General features: G+C 34.3%; 1 protein-coding gene across 13 annotated transcripts in view; it reads left to right on the top strand.

The window, feature by feature from the left end:
- Window positions 1-25,242, top strand: part of Btbd10 (BTB domain containing 10) — a 57,847-nt gene that overhangs the window by 13,462 nt on the left and 19,143 nt on the right. For 4 of the 13 annotated variants that reach the window (NM_001399402.1, NM_001399401.1, XM_017589192.2 and 1 more), the window contains one exon: window positions 9,476-9,633. The exons of 3 other annotated variants lie outside the window; for them this stretch is intronic. In NM_001399402.1, coding sequence (NP_001386331.1) covers window positions 9,533-9,633 — 101 coding nt within the window. In that variant the 5' untranslated portion in view covers window positions 9,476-9,532. Of the gene's footprint in view, window positions 1-5,017; window positions 5,038-8,289; window positions 8,387-9,475; window positions 9,634-12,488; window positions 12,561-12,594; window positions 14,199-14,443; window positions 14,656-25,242 lie in introns of those variants that run through there. 6 more of the 13 variants (NM_001399404.1, XM_039113416.2, XM_006230038.5 and 3 more) reach the window with 6 other exon arrangements.

Genomic DNA, 25,242 nt, shown 5'->3' with positions numbered 1-25,242 from the left:
TAGATACTAACCTTCTGTCAGATATATAGATAACAAAGATTTTCTTCATTCTGTAGACCATATCCACTGGATTGACTGCTTCCATTCTTTGCAGAAGTTTTTTAATTTTACAAGGTTGCATTTGTCAGTTGGCGTTATTTCCTGAATGACTGGGGTCGTAATTAGAACTGAGTACTTGCCTATACTTTCATCTTGGACCATTTTCCTCTGCACTTCTCTCATAATAGTTGCAGAATTTCAGGTCTTCATTAAGGTCTGACTCAATGGAGTTGATTTTCATTAAAGATGAAACATAGGAGTCTATTTTCCTTCTTTTACATATAGATATCTAGTTTTCCCAGCATCCTAAGTTGAATAGGCTTCTTTTTTGTTTTTGTTTTTGTTTTTTTGTTTTTTTTCCATTGTATGTTTTTGGCATCTTTGTCAAAATCAGGTGACTGTAGCTCTGGGTTCATATTTCTGTCTTCCTTCTCTGTTCCATTGATCAGCATGCATGTTTTGGTGCTGGTGCTGATTTTGTTTGTTTTATTATGGTGGCTCTGTGGTATAACTTGATCAGGTATAATGATGCTTCCCGCATTATTTTTGCTCAGGATTATTTGGCTGGCTGAGATCTTTTGTGCTTCCATAAGATCTTTAAGGATTTATTGTTGTTGTTGCCTTTTCTGTTTCTGTGTATGGTAACATTGGAATTTTATGGGAAATACATTGAATCTGTAAATTCCTTTTGTAATATTCTTCCAATCCATGACTATGGAAGATCTTTCAATCTTCCAGTGTGTATTGTTACTTTTTCATTACTGTAACAAAACACCATGGTCCAGGCAGAGTGACTGCAACAACAAACTGGGAGTTCACATCTTAAACCACAGAGAGCAAACTAGAAATGGCAAAAGAGTTTTTTAACTCTTAGTGTCCAATCCCCATGGTATACTTCCTCCACACCTAAACCTCCCCTAACAGTACCACTAACTGGGGACCAAGTATTCAAACATCTCAACCTCTACATGAGAGACAACTCATTCACATCACCATATAGTGTGCTCTTTAACTGAAGTTTTTAATATAAGAAAGTCTTCGATTTCCTCGGTTGGTTTTATTCCAAGGTATTTATTCATGTCTTTTTTAAAGCAGTTGTCAATGAGGTTGTTTACCTGTTTAATTCCTAGTTTGTTACTAATGTATAGGAAGGTTGTTGTAGCCACATTTCATAATAGCTCCATGGCTATTGTATAGTCATCACAGATTGAAACATTTTTGTTTTCATATAGTTCTTTCTGTTGTAAGAGCACTATAATCTAGAACTCACATCATAAGACACTTTCTAGACAACCAAGAAATACAAAAGGAATGAAAGTTGTGAAGAAAATAATAAATAGGTTAAAAAAAAAAGCTGCGTTAGTAAAGACTGAAAAAATGCATAGCATTGGAAAAGTATGAAAGAAAACAATGTGTAAGTTATTTATAGGCTGCTGTTTCTTAGAGTTGAATGTAATGTATTTCAGTAGCTTCTAGGAATTTTGTCTGTTAATCACATGTCAATCTGGTTTGCTTTGATTTTAAAATATTTCTGGTTTTGGAGGTGTAACTCTTTGGACATAATAAAAAGAAAAAATAGAATCATAAAGAAAACAAGGTGATATTTTAACTTAAAATTGTATCTTTTAGTGAGTTAAAGAACTTATAACTATATAGGACTTGTTAATTTTGTTATAAACATGCTAAACATGTTAAGCAGATATTTGGAAATACTTGGAATTCAGAAAGAACTTTAAACTTTATTGTGCTGTTCAAAACAGGAAAAGAACAAAGTTTTTTAAATGTGTTAATACCTCAATTAAGAAATGAATGAGGGGTTGGGGATTTAGCTCAGTGGTAGAGCGCTTGCCTGGGAAGCGCAAGGCCCTGGGTTCGGTCCCCAGCTCCGAAAAAAAGAACCAAAAAAAAAAAAAAAAAAAAGAAATGAATGAACTCGAAATGTATATAAGAAATACTCAAGTTAATAAAAAAAAAAAAAAACAAAAAAAATCTAAAAGACTAAAAAATAAAAAAAAAATAAAAAAAATAAAAAAAAAAAAAGAAATGAATGAAGTGCACACTTAGGTCCGCACACAGAAAGGAACGCCAGCTAGTCAATGAGGTAGACACGGCCTCAGCAGTTTGAAGATTGAGGCGTTAAGAAAAAAAGCAAAATGAAGGGAGAGGGAAGGAAAGGAGAGAGGGAGAATGGAGAGGGGACACAGGAAGAAATGAGGCAGAGAATGAGAGATAAGTGAACAAAGTAATTTTAATACAAAATCTATGAAGTAGTTCTTAGGTTGTTGGGAAAATAACTCGGTTGGTAAAGTGCTTGCCATTCAGGCCTGAGGATCTGAGTTCAATCCCCAAAACCCCATTAAAAAAATTACTTGTTTATAATCCTAGTGCAAGGACGTTGAAGACACAGAGGTCTCTGGGGCTTGCTGGCCAGTCAGTGTTACCTAATATAGTTCCAGGCTAACTGAGAGATTTTCTTAAAAGAAGGTAAACTGTGTGTCCTGTGGAGTGACACCCAACTTTGAACTTCATCTTCCACAGGCACACACAAAAAATAGAACTTGGAGGCCAAGGGTGTAACTCAGAGGTAGAGCATTTCCTGTCATGCATAAAACCCTAGCTTTGATGTCTAGCACTGCACATTGCAACAAATCAGAAAATAAACTTTTCTTATTTGAATTGAAATTGAATAAATTCTCAATTTGACATTTGACAAAGGGCTTCTGTGTGAAGTAAACAATCATCTTTGAGGGATATTGGGGACACCTACGGATATTTGATATTTTAAAAAATATTTTCAGAGCATTTATACTTACTTTACTTCCTACATGCCCTCCACCATGTGTGGGGGGGGGGGTGAGATAGAACCCAGACAAGAATGAGTTCTAGCCAAAGCCCTATTTCTCCTTTCTTGGTTTATGTTGCTTGTGAATAGGTATTGTCGTTAGATTTAAATTGAATTATAATTTTTTCCCTCAGTGCTCTTTGTCATGACTGTATTGTAGGTTCAGTTATGTGATAGCTTTCTTTTAAGACAAGCCACTGTAAAGCCATCGTATAAATATTTACACTGTGCATTTCCTCTACCTTAGTGTATCATAGTACGTGCCCTTCAGGCCCTTTCATCTTAGCTACTTAATTAGATCATTTTATAAAAGCTTATATTCGGGTTACAGTGAGCTGTACTAAGGCATGGGGACACAAACATAAGTTATACTTTGTCTTTTGTCCTCAAGGATCTTGTAGTATTTGAGGGACATATGGCAGAAACATTTTGATAGTCTATATGTGTTGATCATTGTACATAACCAAAACAGAATTATACTTAAGCAGTTATTAAAGAATAAAAATTCTGTTAAGGAAAATTTCTGTGACAAAGCCACTTCTAAATACTTTATTTACCAGTATGTTGTTAGCTTGTTATACAAACCATAATTACAAAAATCAAATAGTATAGGAAAGAATATAATGGAAAATAAATTTCCCCTTTATTTCTACTTGATATTTCCAGACATTCTTTTAAATCTGGCTTCTTTAAAGCTTTTAATAATAATTCGTGCTGTGTGTCTGTAGGGCTCCAATACTTAATTTGCTGTATGTGTGCTATTAGATGTACCCCAGCTCTTTGCCACTCTGCTCATTTCTCTGGGCCATCTGCTCTTACACTGCTTAATTTCTCATTTTAGTGTTCCTTTTAGCTCAAGCTGATTTTTCATTTTACTTTTTGATACTTGTCATGTATCTACTGAGATTCCTTTTTGTTACTCATCAAGATTCTTCTTTTAGATCTTTGAGTCTATGGGCCTTTGTTTGAATATATTCATAAAGAGTGCTTTGAAGTTTGGTAACCCAACATCTGGGTCCACATGGAGTCCAGGTTTTTTCAGATCTTTTTTATTGTCACATTTCTTGGCATGCCACAATTTTTAGTTCAAATTTGGCTATTATGGTATTCTTATAAGGGTTGTCGTTTGTTGTTCTAGCAACTACTATTTAACCTGGAGTCAGGCAGACTTATCTCCCCTGCACTTTATAGTAGCTTTGTCAGACCAGTTCTTCCATTTTTAATCTATTTTTCTCATTGGCTTCATATTTGGGAGCAAGTCTGTGGAAGAAATTTCTTCTTGTACCTATTATTATTTGATATTAGCCAAGAATTTGGGCAAAGTTTATAGTCAGTTTTAATTCACCCTTTCTGTGTTCTTTTGGAGGGTGGACTGGAGGGGGTGAGAGATAAACGCTTTCTGTTTCCACCCTATTTGCTGGTGGTCTCTGTTCATTAACATCCTAGCAGTAAAGGTTTCAGTTTTCTGCTGCTTGTGCTATATATGCTTAAGGAATACGCTGAGTTAAGAAACAGCAAATTGGGAGTGGGGGTTGCCAGAGGGGAAACTGGGAAAGGGGATGACATTTGAAATGTAAATAAAGAAACTATCAAATAAAAGAAAAAAAAGCATCAAATCATAGATCTTGTGCTATGAAACTTTTGAGGGTAGATTCTTCTGTGGTCTATCTTTGGGGTGGGAGGGGCAAGTTATTGGGATTATCTGGAGTCTATCTCCTCTGTATGTAGAATTTACAACAAACCAATGATCCAAGTGAAGTTTATGCTCAGCGTTTGGGTCTTTACCTTTTCGTGTTTTCCCCAGTTTTCAGTATATATGCTTTAAGTTTCTATTTATACTTGCAGTATTGAGATTTTCTCTTCCAGGTTGAGTTGCATGGCTTCTTGGTTTTTATTCACCCTATTTGAGAGTGAAATAGAAGAATCTAAGCAGAAAATCTTGTAGCTGAACTCAGGCTCTGTTCCTTTTTTCTCACTGTGATTTCCTTTTGAGATTTTCTAGTTTTAAATAGGCTTTTTTTTTTTTAAATTTATGTGTTTGCATGTTTTGCTTGCATGTATGTGAAACACTTCGGTGCCTGACGTCATAGAGGCCAGAAAAGGACATTGATCCCCTGGAACTGGAGTTACAGATATTTGTGATCCATTGGTGACAGGTTGGTGCTAGGAATCTAACTAGTACTCTTAACCACTGAGCCATTCTCCAGCCACTGTTTAAACAGGCTTTTAAAAATAGTCTTTTCAGGTTTAGATTGTTGTTTTCTATAAAGAAGCTTACTTGGCTACATTTAGAAAAAAATTCTTTTTTGTTCCTTGGATTTCCATTTAGAGAGAGAGAGAGAGAGAGAGAGAGAGAGAGAGAGAGAGAGAGAGAGAGAGAGCGCATGCACGCAGCCTATGACTATATGCAATATTCAAGTCCCTTAAAAATCCTACAGTTTTTGATGTTCCTAAAAATGAATGTTTAGTTCCTTGTCCATTAATTTATGGATTTGTGTTACACTCCAAAGGGATATTTAAAGTGGGTTAATCAAAAGGAAATTATAAACATTTTCTAGAACATTTTCAATTCTTAGTGATTTTTTTTACATTGTCTTAGTTATTTTCTATTGCAAAACACGACGACCAAGGCAATTTATAAAAGAATGCATTTAAAATCAAAACAGCAACAACAACAGAAAAGAATGCATTTAATTGGGCTTATAGTTTCAGAGGTTTGGAGTCCATGATGGTGAAGCAAAGGCACAATGGCAGAACAGCTGAAAGCTATACTTTGATCCTCAAGTAGGAGAGAAAGAGCTGTCTTTACAAATGACACAGTGACAAATGACATAAATGATCATGTCTTTAGATATGACGTTTTGAAACTTGAAGTCTGCCTTCAATAACACACCTCCCCCCAACAAGGCCATAACATCCAAACCTATGTAAATAGTTCATCAATTGGAGACCAAATATTCAAATATATGAACTTAACAAGTGTCATTCTCATTCAAACTACCACATACATGTTAATGTATTTTCTGCTTTTCTGGTTCTACAGCCTCTTTTATTCCTAGTTGGGAGTTTAATCAAATAATCTTTTTTTTTTTTTTTTTTGGTTCTTTTTTTTCGGAGCTGGGGACCGAACCCAGGGCCTTGCGCTTCCTAGGCAAGCGCTCTGCCACTGAGCCAAATCCCCAACCCCTAATCAAATAATCTTAAAGTTTATGCTCCTTCAGAATTATTAGTCTAGGTTTCAGTAAAGTGTTTCTTAGTAAAGAGTTAACTGAGCATTTAGGTATCTTTTTGACTGCCAGTCATAAGTGATTCATTCACTCATTGGGGTAGTCTTTACTCCTATTGGTCATTTCTATATAGAGGTTACTTTAGGACATTTAGTTGACACAGATCTCTTCCTGACTATTCCTTACCAGTCTTAATCGCCCACACCTCTTGATATTTTTCTTTGCCGTTAACTGAAGGTTCTAAGCCTTCCATCATTGTTCTCCCTTAAAGGATAGGTTATATGTATGTGGACAAAAACAAAACAAAACATAGGTAGGGGGTATGTGCTTGCCATGGTGTGTGTGTGTGCGTGTGCACGCGCGTGTGCATGTGTGTGTGTGCGTGTGTGTGTGTGCGTGTGTGTGTAGAGGTCTCAAGACAGCTTACAGGAATCCTCTTTTCTCCTGTCATTACTTGACTCCCAGAGCACCATTACCTACAGCCTTCAGCCTTCATTATTTTCTTCAGCTTACGAGATCTTTATAATAATCACTACACTTGAATTTCTAGTTTGAAAGACAAAAATAAGCACCAGGGAGCTATCCTAGTTGGTAAATTTCCTGCTCTGCAAGCATGAGGACCTGAATTTAAATCTCTGGCACACATGTGAAATGGCAGGTATGGGAGCATGTGTCTGTAACACTAGTGCAGGAGGTCCTGGAGAAGCTGCATATTCAGAGCTTACTGATCTGTCAGTCTGTCTTGTCAGTGAATACGGTGAGAAACTGTCTCAAAAGATGAGGTGGAGAACTATTGAAGGCAATCCACATGGACCTCTGGCCTCCACATGCATGTGCCCATAGGTACATGTGTACCTACATATGTATGTGGGTATACACACACACACACACACACACACACACACACACAAATATATATAATTTCACATTAATAGAAAAGCTCTTGTATAGCAACCTTTCTAAACAGCCTACAAAGATAAAGGACACACAAGACATGAGGAGGCTGAGGTTTAAAGGGACATCTGTTGGTAATAAGGAACCAACATTAATTCCTGTATATGTAGCTGGTACATTGGAAAAAAGCATGAGACTTTGGTTAAATTGGATTTTAATCTTAGCTCTAAAAGTTTTTCATAATATACAAACAAGTAGGGCTGTTTATTGTTTTAAGTAGAAGGAAACATATGAACTTGTTAGCTTACTAATACCTAGTGATAGCAGTAAGTCTCCTTACACTTTTTATTGTTTTTTTTTAATGTTCTGTTCTTCTCTGGGTCATTGTCATTAATTCAAACTATCTGGAAATAGTAAATAGTAACACATTTACTGTGTTAGAGTTGTCTTTGAGGTTTCTGGTATAATGTTTGCCTCCTCTCTACATAACAATAGCCAAGAGATAGGAATATGTAAGTAATTGAATCACCTTTTTCTCAGTTGACTCTTGGTAGTCTCCTAAAGAACGTGTACAGACCTAACCAACAGGTCCAGCCTCTGTAATAGAGTATTTCTAAATTATTTGGAGCATAGACTATTTCTGTTGTCTCTAAATATAAACAGGGATCTATTTTCTAGAAATACTTTTCAATACTCCAGTAATTGCTCTTGAAGCTTCAACAGTAGTACAATAGAACACTAATTTGTCTACTGTGACACTGGATATTTGGGATTCAAGTGCCAATTTTTGAACGAACTTTTTATAAGCAGTTTAGGTATAGGAATTGGAGAGCCATTAAATGTTCTTAGAAAGGTTTGGGTTTTGTTCTTTTTTTTTTTTTTAGTTTCATTGGAGCAAATGTACCATTAAATGGTGGTAAGGAGACTAGCCAAGAGGCTTATTGATAGACAAAATGGTTGGTTCAGCATGAAGGCAGCAGCAGCTTTATGGATGAAAACAAAAGGAAGGAATCAAGAAAGTTTTGAAGTAGATTTAGTAGGGGAAAGTGAGAAGTCAAGGATAACTTCAAATTTTTTAACTTGCTGTATAAAGATGACTCCAACTGATTTGAGAGACCAAGATGATGTGGCCATCTAAAATTCAGGAAGGTGTTTTCCAAATTTTGATATTTGTCTTTCACTTAAATTATTATCATTATTATTGGTAGTAGTGTATGTAAGTCACCACATGCCACTTACGTATGTGGAGGTCTGAGGATAATATTCAGAATCAGTTCTACCCATTAGGCTACAAGGCTTACAAGAGTGCTTTTACACAAGAAGCCCTTTCAATGGCCCTGTCTTTGACTTTTTGGGACAACTTCTCCATCAAATCCAGTTCAAAGTGAGTATAGAGAAAGAATGGCAGAGCCAATGTCAGAAAGTCTGGTTCTAATCAGATTTACACAATTTAGCTAAACAATTTGAACAGTTACATTTATTTATCATTTGGTTTTATGGTGGTGATGGTGGTGGTGTGGGGAGTGTATGGAGGTTTCACAATCCCTGTAAGTAAACTCTGATCTGTTTTTAAGACCAGGATTATTTTATATACCAAATTCTCATTGTTTTTATAATCCTACAGCTGATCAGCTTTGTGAACCTCAGCAAAATTAACAAAATTCTGAGGTTGTTTTATTCTATATATGAGATTATAATGCCACTCTTGCAACATGATTGGGAATATTAAATACTGGATATACTTTTTAATGCTTAGCTAAGATATTGTGTAAAGTTATTGGAGTTTCTTTATAACTTTAATAGACTTAGTAATAAATCTCATATATATGAAAAAATATTGATAGGTTTCATGGTAAAGCATTTTGTGGTAATTGCACTGTAAGGAAATAGGATAACTGTATACATACATTTGTCATTAAAATTAACGTTCTATTCAGCATCAGTTTGGTTAAGGAAATAATAACATTGTTATTTGGTCCTGAGATGCTTTGTGACACTTGGGGATGTAGCTTAGTGGTGGAGCACTTGGCTAGCCTCCACAAGATCCTAAATTTAATCCCTGGTGGAGGAAAAAAAAATGACTTTGTAAGCATTTTAACTTTTGGCAATTAAGAAATATTCCAACTGAAAATTTATGTAAAATAGTCATTCATTCTATGGATTGTTTTTGTTTTGAGGATACTGATTGATATTTGATAACATGAGTTACTTATGGATACTTGCTCATTGTAAGGCTGTATTATTAAACTGTTTCACAGGGCAGTGAATTTAGCAAATATATCAGGTAGAAAGTACATTTAAAAGATTTCTGAGGTTTATTTTAACCTGATTTGTGACATTTGATGTTTAGTGTTTTGTGATCTACTTAACCACTTTACAAGTACACCACAGTAATCTCTAGTATATAAAATTTCTATGGCTGTTTTATTCTGCATGGAATAGATTTAAAGGTCAACACTACTCTTTTATGTAGGTTATGGGTGCTACATGTGTGCTTTCAGAGCAGTAGTGTGAGGAAACTTGAAGTGGGATGGCAGGACGGCCGCATCCCTATGACAGTAACTCCAGTGATCCAGAGAATTGGGATCGGAAATTGCATAGTAGACCTCGTAAACTTTATAAACATTCAAGGTAGGTAGAAAAAATATATATATTTCCCATATCAAAGCTCTGTTCAACAGCCTGATTATAAAAACCACTGCTTCATTTGATTGTGGTAAGTCCTGTCAGGATGTGGCCACATTTACAAAGCATTGTGCATGTGTGTTTCTCCTGAAATAGCTTTTAGAGAAACATTTCTTTTAATCTTTCAGTATTTTTTTTAATACTTGTCTCTAGATTATGTTAACATTTTAGTTGACTCAATAATTAGGTGTTATAATGTGATCAGTTTGGAATTCTGGCAAGTTAGGTTAGTTCTTAGGTACTTGAAACTGTCTAATAGAAGTTTTATTTCTTTTTTAAATATATTATGTGTGCAGGTTTAAGAATGACAGTTTATATGTTGTGTCAGTACTTGCCTCAGTACATCTTTAAGTATGCAAAATGTATTCTGTAGGCATACTGATCAAATGGGAAAATTCATCTTTGCAGACCTCTACTGGTTCACTTTGAGTTTGATACATGAAATGAAATTGATCTCAAAAGTTCGTGCTTATCTGTATGTTATGTTTTTAACTTTGATTTTGTACTGTGATAAAATGAGTCATTTAGAATACTTTGTAATCTGATATTTTAAGATGTTAAATGACAGCTAATAAATTCCACATATCACAGGTATGTAAGCATGTTTTCATAAAGAATTTTGCTATATAAATATGTAGAAGATATTACTGAAAGTATAACTTTCTCAAATTAAAAAATTCTTCTGATTACTGATAACAAGTACATGCTTTCTTAAATTGTACCATAACTTTGAAGTCCTTTTTGTAATACTAAAAAAAGAAGAAAACTGATTTGAATACCTAATCTAAATATTTGGAAAATATGAGTGATTGGTACTTCCTAACTCTCCTGAGAAGATACACATATTGTAGAATTTCATGTGTTATCTTAGATTGATGCTGATATCATTAATTTACAAGTATGTGGCACACAGTATAAATAGTTTTTGGTTTGTTATTTTCTGTATGAATATCCTTCAAGTAAGACTCTTGTTTATTTCCTAGATAATTATCTTGTCCTTATTTGGGAGGCTTTAAAGTTATGAGTTTTATTACTGTGTAGGATTATGGCTAGCTACACCATACTGTGTATTTATAAATTTCAAGTGAATTTTGTGTTATGCTTTTAACTCTTGATTTGTTCCTGCTGATGTGCACTAAATAGTACATTATTTAACAAAGTGACAAGAGTAGAAATGTCATTGTTTGCTTTTAGAAAGGCTTCATGCATTCAGTGGGAAATTTTATAGTAGTGATGTTTTCACTTCAGAACTCTTTTATTTCTATATCCTTAATATCTATATTTTTAATTTTTTGTAGGGCTGGGTATTGAGCACAGGACTTTGTATATACTAAAAAAGTACTTCGCTACTATGCTTTTCATTAGCAACTTTTTAATGCTATTTTGGGGTAAGCTGTAAGGCAGGGCAGTGTTGTGGAAGCACCCAGAAGGCAGAAGCAGGCAGAACTCTCTGAGTTCAAGGCCATTCAGGGTTATAAACTGAGTTCCTACTTTGTGGGGTAAGGGAAGAAGGGGAGCAGGAGGAAGAAGAAATTAGTTTAAATTTCTTTTAAGCTGGGTGTGATAGTATATGCTTGTAGTCTTGGCAGTTAGTGGGTAAAGTCAAGAGGATCAGGAGATCAAGGTTAGCTGGGGCTACTTGAGAACCTGTCTCAAAACAGCAAAATGTTAATGAGGACTCAAGAGAGGACTTGCCTAGGGTTCAGTTCTTAGCACCTACATCTGGCAGCCCATAGCTGCTTTCAAGTCCAGTCCCAGGGGATCTCCTGTCCTCTGACTTCTGAGGGTTCTGCTTGCACCTGGCGTACATAGACTTATGCAGACATACATGCATACACATAAATAAATTTTAAATGATAAGGAAAAGGCCAGGAAACCTTTTGAGTGGATTTATATTAAGCCCCATTTATGTAAGATATGCACAAGTAAGAACAGCTTACTTTTAGAAGTTTCTTGTCCCATGCTTTTAGTGATTTCACTTAAGACACTTTAAAGAAAGAATTTTATGACTTTAAAAACAAAACAAAAAACTTGCCTTCATTTCAGGACGATATTCAAAGTATGTTAGGATGTTGTGGGCACTATTACAGAACACTTGGATATTCATATATAGAATAATTAGAAAATTGTAGGACACATGAATCATGACCTTGATTCGTAAAATGAAGGGTCATTGTCAGCTTGAATTAGGGGAAAATAAGATGACTAGTCCTGAGGCGCTTAAAGCATTAGAGTGAATAAGGGGTGTGTCTAGCCAGGTCTAGGAGATTACCTGCCTTGGATCTGAGGAAGCAGCTTTGAATAGTGCTGCTATTTCCATTAGATAGATTAAAAAAAAAAAAAAAAAACCCAAACAACAACAACAAAAACTGAGGTTAATAGTCTTGCCCAAGGCTATCCAGCATGTAATCACAAAGCTCTAATTTATAGACATGACTCTCCTTAGTTTTCTTTTTTACATTTTATTTATCAGTACAGAGAAACCATGTATAGTATCATCTCTGTCTCTACCTATTCAGTCCCCCGCCCCATCACCCCACCCCCTTTCACTCTTGAGTTGGTATTTGAGTAAAAGCCCCTGTCTTTTAAGTAGGGTTTTCATTTTGTTTTGTTTTTTGGTATTTAAATCCAGAGGTTAAGAGATATACCTTATGCATCCTAGTTGCTTAAAAATATCAGAGTCAAAATCTTCTGATTGGTTTGACATTCCTCATAATCACAAGTTGGATGTGTAGCTCTAGACATTTCCCTTCTAGGCAAAAGGGAATGAGAAAATCAATATTTTTGCGAATTTCCAACAGGCACCTGCTTTTAAATGATATGCCTATCTCTAGAACGGAGACTGGGGATGAAGAAATACAGTTCTAATTTAGGTATGTTGTTGCCTCAAGCAAGACTGGCAATAATAATAATAAATAGTAAATGAGTGAACATAGTCTTCCTCATGTAGTTTTAGTAGGTATCGTAAACATTGTCCTGTTAAATGTGCTGTATTTTATGTATATTTTTAAATTGCCTAATACTTTTATTTTAATGCCCCTCTGCCTTCTTTGGCTATAATCAATTAAGTGTGGATTTATAAAAGTGATATTACTCTCTTAGGTGTATTGACTTTTGTTGATAATTAAGGGCTTGGTATAGGTAATGGTTTCTAGGTAATACAATGTTTTTGTTTCTTTTTGAGATTCTAATTTAAAACTTTTCTCCCTTTTCCTCCTTTTAAGCTCTCCCACATCTCTCTCCCCTAAGTCCTTCAAATCCATGCCTTTTTTTCATACTTATTATTGTATGCATATATACAATTTCCTCTTTTTTTAAATGTAGATATGCTATGATAGACCTGCAGTTTGAGTACAAATAAGTTAGGTTAAATTCAATGAGCTTTGATTCTATGCCACATACATACATATAACCAGTATAGTTAATATACTGGAACTTCTTAGCTTGCTGAAGTTGTTAACAGTGATTTCAGTTGAAGTATACTTGGCCAAAAATATGACAACTTTTTTTTAAATTACAAATTAGAGATCTTTTACTATTCTAAAAAAATAACTTACCCCTTTTGTATAGTGTAAAAATGCCTGACTAAAAGACACACTAAAAGCTCTTGGACTTAATACAGTATGACTATGTAAAAACTGCTGTCTGCAGTCTGCTTAGGTTTCTAAAGATAAATGCATACATGCATCCAATATCAGACTTTGCCGCAAGGTTTCATTTCCATGCAGAAGCACGCATACTCATTTTTTTGGGACACTACATGAAAAGCATGCTTTCCATCCCTGTAATAGTTCCAATAGCAATTTAGAATAGGAAAGTTTGGTTCTTAAAAGAATAGTTGGGTGGATTCTTAGGTTGCAGGTATTTTCCTCGTGGTTTAAAAGAGCTTACTGTCTAAAAGGGATACACTGATACCGAAAGGAAGGAGTTATCTGCATCCTAGTTCCTAAAACCTGGCAAGCTGTCAGGGCTGGAATTAGCTTTACAGATGGCATTTGGCAACATGTCTACATATCTCTAAGCCCTCATCTCTGGCGTTTTCTTCCACCTGCCTATCAATTACAATATCCAATCACTGTTCAGGAATGGAGAAGTGGGATGATCACAGCTCACACGATGCTGTTTGGTTAGAAACGTCAGTGCTGCACAACCCACACGGCTGAGTCAGTGTCTGTGAGAAAATGAGCTGAATTAATATTTAGAGGGGGTTGAATCTCTGAACATTTAAAGCTTAAATATCTGCAACTGCAGGATTACACAGTAGAGAGAGGAAAGCTAAAGGAAGTCTGTGGACAGGTGAGGTAGGAGGAGACTGGAAGATTTTCTGACTGTTCAGAAGAATCTTGAGGATGATGGAAAAACCAGATGAACTAAAGTTTCCTAGTAATGCCAAAGGATGCTGACCTGGCTTTCAGTGCTGCATTGTTTGAAAAAGCAGAGTCCCTTTATACTCTGATTTCAAATTTTTTTTCTTGTTTTTGTGTGTCTACCCTGGCATATACTAAAGGAAGGTGTGTATTCATTTTTTACATCCTATCTCTGGGTTATAAGTATATACAAGAATAAATATGAGAGAGGTAGAGAGAGAAATGCTGGCCTTTGTTTTATAATAGTCATTTACATTTATAAATGCAAAAGATCGTACTTCTGATTTCAGTTTAATGGCACATTTAAAATAAATGGAGTATGTTAGTATTGTTTTCATGGGTTTGGTGCTTTGTTATTTCTTATAACCTGAGAATGCTTTGTATTTTAGTGTTATATTTTTTTGAATGCAAAACTTGGCTAAGGAAACAAATTCTGAAACAGTTTTATACAATGAAAATAAAGTCAAGATAAAAAATGAAATAATTACCTAAAGATGGAATTAAGATTTCGCTTTGGAATGAATTAAAGATGAATGAAACTGCTAATGTGTAGTAATTTTTACAAGACTGAATTCGTTTGAATGAGAAAAGCCCTGGCTGGGTAAGTGACTGTCTAGTCTACAGGATGTGAGTAGAAAAACTAAATGCTGCTACTGAGAGAGATCGCCAGGCACGATTTTTGGGTTAGTGTAATTTAATGTTAACCTAGATAAGAAAAAAAAACTGTAAACCAGGATAAGTGCTCTTGCTATGATATTCTTCATAGGTTACAGTGCTTACTTGATTTGGAGATTTTAGCACAATTTAAAATGTTACTAAGTTTTACTCTGCCTTTATTACCAATTATTTTGTAGGGACTTTTGATATATTCAGAATATTAAAATTATTTTAATGTAAATATTGTTACATCATTTCCTTATTTCAATATCCCTTATTTATTTTCCTGCCTAGTTTCTAAAATTATGAATGATTATTCAATTATCTTGATATATATGTCTATCTATATACATGTATGTATATTATATAAATTATATATGTATATATAATATGTAATCTGATATTGGGGGTCTTGAGACCTAGAAATTATAAGCTTATTATTATAATAAAATTATAAAAGGACAACTTCAAGGTTAATCTTCTTACCTTACACTTTGTAGAATACTTAGGTTCTGCTGGTTCTTTTCTGATAATGAAAGTGATACATATTATTCATTACATAAATTTGATAGGCATAGAAAAGCATGTAGATGAAATGTTATTTTCCTAAAAGAAAATGCTTTAGGCATTTCATATTTAGCCAAATATGAATATATACACATATATGCAAGTATATAGACATATATATCACATGTACACTTAAAATGACCCCCAGGGTTGTTATATGTTCTGTTATATAAGGTACCGTCTAAAAATTATGGACATTCTGTATTGGTCTTCTTATAGCATAGTTGGGTTACACAGTATTTTATATATACTTTGTCATTTAATCAATTGTAGCTGTTCTGGAACTTGGCCAGAGAAATGATTATTTCATACTATAAATTTCTTCAAAAAAGGACTGTCTTAAGGAGTTAAGTAAAAATGTAATTTCTATTTTGTTTTTTGACAAAAAAAGATCCTTGATCTCATTTCACCTTGAGCTTATTGAAGATACACACAGTATTTTAAATGAAGCAAATAGCTCTTATAAAAATCAGAAAAATTGGGGTTCAAATGAGTTTGAGCCATTAGAAAGTAGGAGCACTGTTCAGAAGGGTTTCTTCCGTAACATTTAGAGAAAGAAGTTATTCCAGGGAAGTGTAATAATAGTATTTAACAATGAAGGAGGGACCTTAGCTCTGACTTCGAAGTTTCTTAGAGAGGAAGAACAGACCACTACAAACAACAACAATAATAAAACAAGCATTTTTAGGGACATAGAAACCAGTATACGAAGACCTAAAGGTGCAAGTTATACAAGGAGGAGCTGCATTCAATCAAGATGTTCAAATTACTGGTAGTTCTTATGATCTTTGAAGATTTATAAGATCATAAGAACTGCTAAAAGATTCTGGGCCTAATTTTTCAGGCACAACATTTTGGAACAGAAATGAGAAGGATAATATATTACTAACTTAAAGAAGATCAGATGAAAATGTGAAGTGAGTTTTTAAAAAGTAGACCAACTTTAAATTTTCTCTTATGTGGTTAGTATAATTTGTACCCTTGGAATATATTTGAACTTTTTGTTTGTTCAATTTACCCTTGAATGTAAGGTAGGTAAGAGAACTAAATGTAAAAGATTTCCAAGGGTCTATGTAAGGTCTGTTAAATACCTCTGTGTGACTTTAACATGGTGCATGAAAAAGTGAGTACAGTGTCAGTAAACTTGACATGAAACAACAATGTAATATGGCCTCTGACGTCCCCCATACCCCCTACCAGTTATTAAGTTATTAAGGACTCTTATAATAACAATTACTTTTGTATATTTGGAGAATAGTAATTGGTAAAGAAACTAAACTTGGTTTGACTCAGACTTACTTGAGGCTAGCAGCATGAACTCTGAAATTGAGCTTTGCGTCGTATATTAGACCTAGGACTTAATTAACTCTGATTTCAGATAACTAGTCAAGTGATTTGATTACTACATATGTTCTGAAATTTTAGCTACAATCCATAGACTTAGTAAGATATACCAGAGTGTGATTGTTTTTGTCAGCTTGACACAGGCTATAGTTGTCTGGGAAGAACCTCAGTTGAGGAATTGCCTCCATTAGGTTGGCTAGTAGGCAAATCTCTGAGGGCATTTTCTTATTAGTAATTGATGTGGGAAGACTGAGCTCACATAGGCAATATTGGTTGCGGTTGCATAGAGAAGGCAAGCGGAGCAAGCCAGACAGTAAGCAGCATTCCTTCCTGGCTTCTGCTTTGGTTTTGCCTTGAGTTCCTGCCCTGACTTTCCTTAGTTATGAATTGTGATCAGAATATATAAGCCAAATAAAGTTTTCTCTCCTTGCTTTGATCATGATTTTTTTTTATAGCAATAGAAACCTAAGACAGAAGTATTCAAAATGAGGAAGATACCTCCTCAAACTAACAGTTACTGCTATAGAAGGTCATTATCTATAAATGAACTCCACTGTAGATATAGTTTGTGTGTTCATGATTTTCTAATATGAATGTTACTGTGTCCGTGGCTTCTGAAGTTTTGTTGTCTTAGTTTATAAACCCTCTCTTTAGGAACCTGGACATTACATGAATACTGACTTCTTTAATATCTGATATTCTTTTCACTTATTTTTTCTCTTTTGAGGATATTCTAGGTACGTTCTTTCAGTTCTGCTATAATCTTTTCAAAATTGTTATGACTGTGGTTTTGATTTTTTTTTTTAATGGTTTTACTAGGAATGGTCCCTATAGACTCGTGTATTTAAATGTTTGGTCCATAGTTGGTAGAACTGGGAAAGATTAGAAAGTATGGATTGGAGGAAGTGTGTCACTGGGTGTGGGCCTTGAGGTTTCAAAAGCCTTTGCCATTCCCTGTAGTTTCTCTCATTCCAGACATTCTCTCTTAACCCCTCTCCCTTCTCTTGTCAGTCTCTTCCTCCCCCCAACACCCACCTCTCTGTCTGCCTGCCTGCCTGCCTGGTGCTTGTGGACCAGTTATAAGCTCTCATATACCACTTCAGCACCATGAATGCCTGCCAGCTGCCCTCTCCCCCACCATGATGGTCACAGATTGTAATCCTTTGAAAGGCTGAGCTCCAATTAAATGCTTTCCATAATAAGTCATACAAAGCTGAGCCCTTAAATTCCTCTTCAGTCCTTAGGAACCTGCTTTCTGCCTTCCATGTAAACTTGAATTCATTAGAATTTTGGTAAATTTGCAAGTTATGTGCATAAATTCACACTATGTTGGTATTGATTAGGTTTGATGTAATAGATCCTTGCTTTTTAAGTGTGATCATATTAATAACATCTTTAAATCCAGTCCATGATCCAGATCTAGGGATTGAGCCATGGGCCTCTTACATGCTGTGTAAGCACTCTAATCAGCCCCAGATTTAAACAGTTTTAAAGACTTTATTGCATGACTTTGAAATTAAATGATAAATTAGTATTACATAAATAAGTAGAATTATAAGTTAAAGTTATAAAAAATGTAAATGCAGAAAATAGTTTGACTTTATGTAAAGTAAGTTTATTTACATAGCTAGAGGTGGTAGAAGTTACTGGTAAAAAATTAATCTAGAAGGAGTCATGATTGAGGAATGTGATTTGGGTGTTTGTCCTAGCTTTATTGGATAGTGGTGGCTTGTGAGCTCTGTAGGTGGTCATCAATTGATATAGTAGCTGTTCTTAATCTGATTATTGATATAAATGCTTTTGGTTTCTGAGACCATGAACTATACAGCTGTATGCAAGAATCTGTAGGCTGGTGGGCTTTAGTGTTGACCAGTGAGACAGCCGTAAGAAAAAGCTTGATTGAGATGATGTATGCATACGCTTCATGGTCTCAAACAGGTTCTGTGGCCAAAAATCCAGCTTGGGTGTACAGTGTGATAAGTTTAGATATTTTATGTACCCATAAAACCTCAACAGCCAGGGGTATATTGGCATATATTTCACATAAAAAAAGTTTCCAAAGTGCCCTTTTCTCTTCCCTTCCAATTGCCGTATTTCCTAGAATTTCACATATGTATTTTGTCTGCCTTTTTCACTGGGCATAGTTATTTTGAGATTGACTTTTGTTATGATTTATAAAACTTGTGGAAAATACTCATAGTTTATTGAATTTTGTCAACTGTAGGACTATATTACAATAGTTTATCCTCCTGCCCATGGGCATCCAGGTAGTTTTCAATTTTGAGTGGTTATAAGTAAAACTTAGAAGAATATTTGTATATACAGGTTAGGTTTTATAGAGACATGTTTTCATCTCTTTTCAGAAGTAAAATAAAATAAAATAAAATGAAGTATCTGTGCTCTATGACCAGTATATGCTTTATCTCTCTCTTTTTTTTTTTTTTTTTTTTTTGGTTCTTTTTTTCGGAGTTGGGGACCGAACTCAGGGCCTTGCGCTTCCTAGGCAATATGCTTTATCTCTTAAGAAACAAGTTGTCTTCCAGAACAGTTTCCAAAGTAGTTATACCACCCCAGTCCTTCCACAAGTATATGTGAGTTGTATTTCATATACATGCCCCATTATATTTATTTCATGTATGCATGTGTAGGTTAGAGGACAGCTTAAGTTGTTTTTCTTGTATCACCTTGTGAGATCTTCAGATCAGCAGGTCTGTATGCAGTGTTTCTGCATGCTGGGTCACTTTGCTGGCCCATGGTCAGTTTTTTGTCTAGCTGTCCTGAGATACATTGTCATTTTAATTTGTATTTCTTTAATTATTGATGTTTAATATTATTTCATATATTTCATTTTATCTATATATAGTCTTTGTTATCATTTTAGAGTTTATTCATGTACATGGCCTTGAGAACACAGAATTATTTTCTCTTATTAGTGGTTTTTGTTTTTCTTAAATGGTGATTTTTGAAGAGCAATTTTTTTAAATTCTGTGGCCAATTATCACTTCACTCATATATGAATTTTGCTTTTTGTTTCTAAAAGTTTTACAGTTTTAGGTTTATGTTTGTGGTCTATTTGGAGTTAACTACTGCCCAGATCAGAATCCTATTCTTTCCAGTTCTAGAAGTGAAATGTCCATTGCTTATCTCTTTCAGTACCATTTGATAAAATACACTTCTCTTTTATTGCTCTTGAATGCTTGTTGAAGTAGTGTATATTTCTCTGTTCTCATGAGAGTTGAACATTTCCTATTTTGTCAAATCTTTCTCTTATTCGACACTTTATTTGACACTCAGACATAATTTTCAAGTATGAGTGTTTCCTTCTACAAATTAATTTTGCCTTCATTGTTTGGGATTAAAGGTGTGAACTAAGGGCATGTCAATATTCCAGCTGGAGGGATTAAAGGTGTGTGCTAAGGCTGAGACACACCACAACTAGAAACATGTTTCTCCAGTAAACAACACAATATCCGAGTTCACAGTATGATCAAATATCTAGCAAGTCTTGTGTTTTTAGACAAATTGCATTTAGGTGGTGATATTATTATATCTTCACATTGTATTATTGTAATTATCAAAAACACTTAGAATATTTATCTGTTGTAAGGCTTATAGTTTTCTTGGGATACTTTTTGGTCCTGTTGGGATAATTCTGACCTCATAGAATGAGCTAGGAAGTTCTGTCTTTTTAGTTTAATGGGAAAGTTGCATAAAGTTGGTATTTTCTGTTTGAGGTATTCATCATGGAACCATCTGGAACTGGAGAGTTTTTGGTTTTTTTTTTAAGGAATGTTTTAAATTATAAATTCAAATTTTCTCAATACACACAGAACTGTTCAGTGTGTCTGCATTCTTGAGTGAGCTATGGTAGGTTTGAATGTAATTTTCCTAAGTTGTTGAATTATTTTGGAATGAAGGCTTTTTAAAATTATTATTAACTATTCTTTGAATTTCAGTAGACTTTGAACATACCATTTCTGACAGTAGCCATTTGAATCTCTCTTAGTCCTTTCCCACGTGACTAGGGTGGACATTTCTCAGCTTTACTGATCTTCCAAGTTTTGTTTCATTGGTTTTCTTGGTTATCCTTCTGTTTTCTAATTGATTTTTAGTCTGCTCTTTATTAGAGGGTTCATTGAGAACTGCTGCTATGGGGATCAATGCTGAAATTGGCCACCTAAGCACTACTATACTGTAATGCATAGCATAGAGTTGAGACCTGCCAGGTGATTTTTAGTTTTATTGTGTTTTGAATTTTAAATTTTTCTTTTCATTCTTCTTTTAGATAAAGGTGTTTGATTTCTGAGTATTTTTGAGATGTTTTGAATTTTAATTTAATTCTGTTGTAATCAGAAAATACTTTATATGATTAAGTTCTTTTAAGTTTATTGAGATTTGCTTTATTGCCTAGAATATAACCATTGTCATTGTAAATGTTTATGTGCATGTAAAAAAGATGATTTTCCTGCTGTTGTTCTGTGAAGTGTTTTATGTCAGGTCAAATCAGTTGATAGTATTATTAAAATCTCTAATTGATTTCTGTCTGCTTCCTCTGCTAAATATTGCAGTAGGGCTGAGCATATAGCTCAGAGGTGAAATATTCACGTATATGTGGGGCTGGCTCTGAGTTTAGTCCTTGGTAACATAATATCCAAACAATCAAGTAGGTAAATATAAAGATAATATGAGTGTTAAAACGTAATTGTGGGGTTAGCTCTTTCTCATTTATCAGTTTTTGCTTTGTATAATTTGAGTCTGGTTATAAGGCAGAAAAACATTTGAGTTGTGTGTTCTTAATGAATTCATCCCCTTTCCTCATGAAAGAACTTCTTCTTTGAGCTCTGCTTCACTGTTATAATGACCACTGTTGTCTGTTATTGAACTGATGCTAGCACAGTGCCTTTCTTCTTTCTGTCATATTGAATCTCTGTACCTTCTTATTTAAAGTGTGTTTCCTGTAGGCAGGATAGTTAGGTTTGGCTTTGTATCCTATCAAATCTCTTATCTTTTATGGTGTAGATCATTTATTTACATTTAAGAAGCTTATGTAATTTGTATATGAATAAGTCTGTTACCTTGATACTGTTTTTTATTCTTTTTTCCCTTCTATATCCTCATTTTTTTCTTGTCAGTTTTTGGATTAGCTGGTGTGTGTATGTTTGCCACAACTAATCGTGAGTATCCTAGCACATGTGGATATTTAGAGGCCAGAGATTGATGTTGACTGTCTTACTCTATCATTCTCTTTCTTGTTTTTTAAAAAAGGATCTCTTTACTGAACCTGGTCATCCAGGAAACTTTGAGATCTAAACCAATCCCAATCCCTGTAGTTGCAGACACATTTCTGTGCTTGCCTTTTACATGTGTGCTAGGGACCTAAACTTAGGTTCACATACTTGTACAGCAAAATATATTTATCCACTGAACTAGTTGTTCTAGGGACAACTAATTGTGTGTTTGGGGGAGGTGTTTTACTTCAGTTTGTAACTAAGTCTTAGAGTGTGAACAGCTGCTTTAGCATTTACAGTATACCATCTTTAACCTGCCTTCCTTCCATTTGCCCCTTTTTATGATAGTATAAAAACCTCACAACAGTGCACTGTCATTTCTTCCATCCCAGTTTTGTTCTGTTGTACTCATGTGTATGTTATAAACTGTGCCATATTGTTAGAATTATTGTTCACACTAATCTTTTAAGAAGATTAAAACAGTAAGAAAAATATTTTTCCAATGTACTTACTCCTTTCAGGGTCTCTCATTCTTTGTGTAGATCTATATTGTTACTCGGCTGTTTTTTTTTTTTTCTACAAGAATTACTTCCATTTGTCTTTTGAATAGGTATACTCATAATAAATTTGCCATTTTGTCTTAAAATGTCAGTATTCTTGTTTTGTTCTTGAAAGATAGTTTTGTTCTAGACCAATGGGAACCTATTTATTGTTGCATTTTTCATGAAAGTGTATGGCGACTTATTGTGCATATTACATTTGTGGCTTATTATGCATATTACATTTGTGACTTGTGCATATTACATTTGTGGCTTTGTAATTTTCATCAGTTTGGGAGAAGGCTAGGCGTTTTTCTTCCATATTTTCTCTTTTCATTTTCCTTTGTGGATTCCATCCAAGAAGTCATATTTGGATTTGATCCAAGCATATCCAAGCTCTGTTTATATTGCTGCTTATATTGGTGGAGCTATTTGGACAGGAGAGTAACTGCAGTCTGGCCACTCTCCTGGCCAGAGGCAGGTACTGGGAATGAGCTACTTTCTTTGTCTCCTGTATCAGTTCACAAGGCGCACATTCTTTTAGATGCAGCCTGAAGCAGAGCTTGAACTTGCTTGTCCTTGTTCTTTATTTTGCACATACTGCTCTGCCTTTAGAGTGTTTTCCTGATCTAAAATTATTTAATCAAATAGGGGAGAATGTGATTTTTGAAGGCTCATTCAGCATACATCCTTTTTTGACTTATAAAGAAAAAAATGGTTGTATGTGATGACAGTGTTTGCATTTATTTAAAATCTAATCAATTTAGAAATGAAGTCAATATTTCAGTAGAACATTTAGCGTGCTCCCTGTCTGTCTCTCTCTGTCTCTCTCTCAGCTAAAATGATGTCATGTAAAAATACTTAATTAATTAGTCTGTCTGGCTCTTATTTGAACTGAACATTTAGCCTGTTTGCCTTTAGCCATAGTTGTAATTGGACATTCTATTAAATTACTGGGTCACATTTAGGAAACTTGCTTTCTTGTGGTTCAGAATTATTAAAACTTAGCAGTAAGAATAATAGAGGGTTCTGCCACCCCCATATATGATCCTTCTATTAATAAGCAGTCCTTTTTCTACTTCAGAAATCAGCCAAAAATTCTGGTATTCCTATTCCAGTAGTAGAATCTCTTGGTTCTATTTGAAGAAAATGATTATGTTCTAAGAATATAATTGCCCCCTCCCTTTCTAGAAGGAACATGAGAGTGGAAAATTCTTTTCTTCATAAGGCTTATAAGAAACAAATGGGTGATAATGGTTAACAGATTGCCTTTATTTCTCTAGGAGTAACTAAATCTGCTTTATCTTCTATACCTGTAATCTGTTATAACAGGATGGTGATTGATTTCCATAGTAAAAAAAAAAAAACCACAAAAATAACAAAAGCAGTATAGTTAATAAACTAACAGAAAAGATGACCTTAAGTCACTACAGGATTTAAATTAGCTTTTGGAATTAGAAGATTACATTTTAACCAATGTGGTTTTGATAAAAAGAATGCACTAGAGTATAAAGGGGGCATTAGGATGAAGCAAGACTTAGCTTATAGTGTTACTACCATGTTGGCTAGTATTGTATAACTAACAGAAGTTTGAACCTTTCTATCTTCATCTGTTATAACTAAACAACTAGCATTTAAAAGGTGCCCTGTGGCAGCTATGCTAACCCTTCTGTTTATTATACATGATTCATTTCTAGTATCAGCTGTAGAAAGTAAATAAAAGCTTAGAACTTATCTTACAGATAGGGGACTTGTTTCCAGATATTTAGTAACTCAAAGTATTATGTAACTATTAAAAGATAGTTTGAGTCTGACTCTTTATTTCTGTGAAACCATAAAGTACCTTCTATTTCTAAAATATGCTATAAAATATTTTTTAAACTGTGAACTGTCTAATTAATGGGTTCTAGTTAACTACCATTGCTTTTTCTATACCTGCCTAGATTGTAATCTCATTGTCAATTTTTATTGTTTGTTCTATTTTCATTATTAAATTTTTATATATTTTTAGGAACAAACTATAGTTTTTAATTACATTCATCTACCTATTTATTATTTTTGTGGGGCTCACATGTGGAGATGAGAGAACAGCTTTGCAGGACATGGCTCTCTTCTTTTACCATGTAGTTTCTAGGGATCAAATTCAGCCCCCTAACTTTTATCTGTTGACTTTGTCTTCATCTTTTGAGGTTCTAAAGTATTCGTTGTCTTATTACTCATTTAGTTGTTATATATTTATGATGTACATATTTTACATTTAGAAGTGAATTATTTATACTTCTCAGTATATGTATTGTTAATGTATTATTACTACATGGATAAGTTCAAGAGAGCTTCTTTTTAAAAAACCGGTAAGAACAGATGTTAACTAGATCTTAGCACTCTATTGTCACTTAACACATCATTGTGCCTATAGTATGCATATTTAATAATACTGGGAGTGAATACTGTTACTAGACTATTTTAGCTAAAGGACAGTGTTCTTAGTTACCTCTCATAGTAGAATTAAGTCTATATAACATTTTCTGAATTTTTTAAAAACTCTCCCATTTTTTACAATTAGAAAGTATAATAAAAACTGAAATTAACATAGTAATAATAATAGATTTATAAAAATTCTCTAAGTGTTTGCATGGAGACTTGTTTGATGGAAGACCAGTTATTTTGCCCAAACCTCAATTTTATTTATCTATTTTTTTTTTAAGTTTTTAGTATTTGGTGCTCTCTCCATCTAAGATCCCATTGCAAATAAATTTAAAATACCTGTATAACTCCTGTTACTAAGCTTGCTTGTATCTTAGAAGTCAGTTGCTGTCATATATGATAGTGAATGCCTGTAGTACCAGTACTGGG

Source organism: Rattus norvegicus, chromosome 1, assembly GCF_036323735.1.
Source record: "Rattus norvegicus strain BN/NHsdMcwi chromosome 1, GRCr8, whole genome shotgun sequence".
NCBI lineage: Eukaryota > Metazoa > Chordata > Mammalia > Rodentia > Muridae > Rattus > Rattus norvegicus.
The sequence above is the reverse complement of the archived record's forward strand: the minus strand, read 5'-3'. Positions and strand labels throughout refer to the sequence as shown.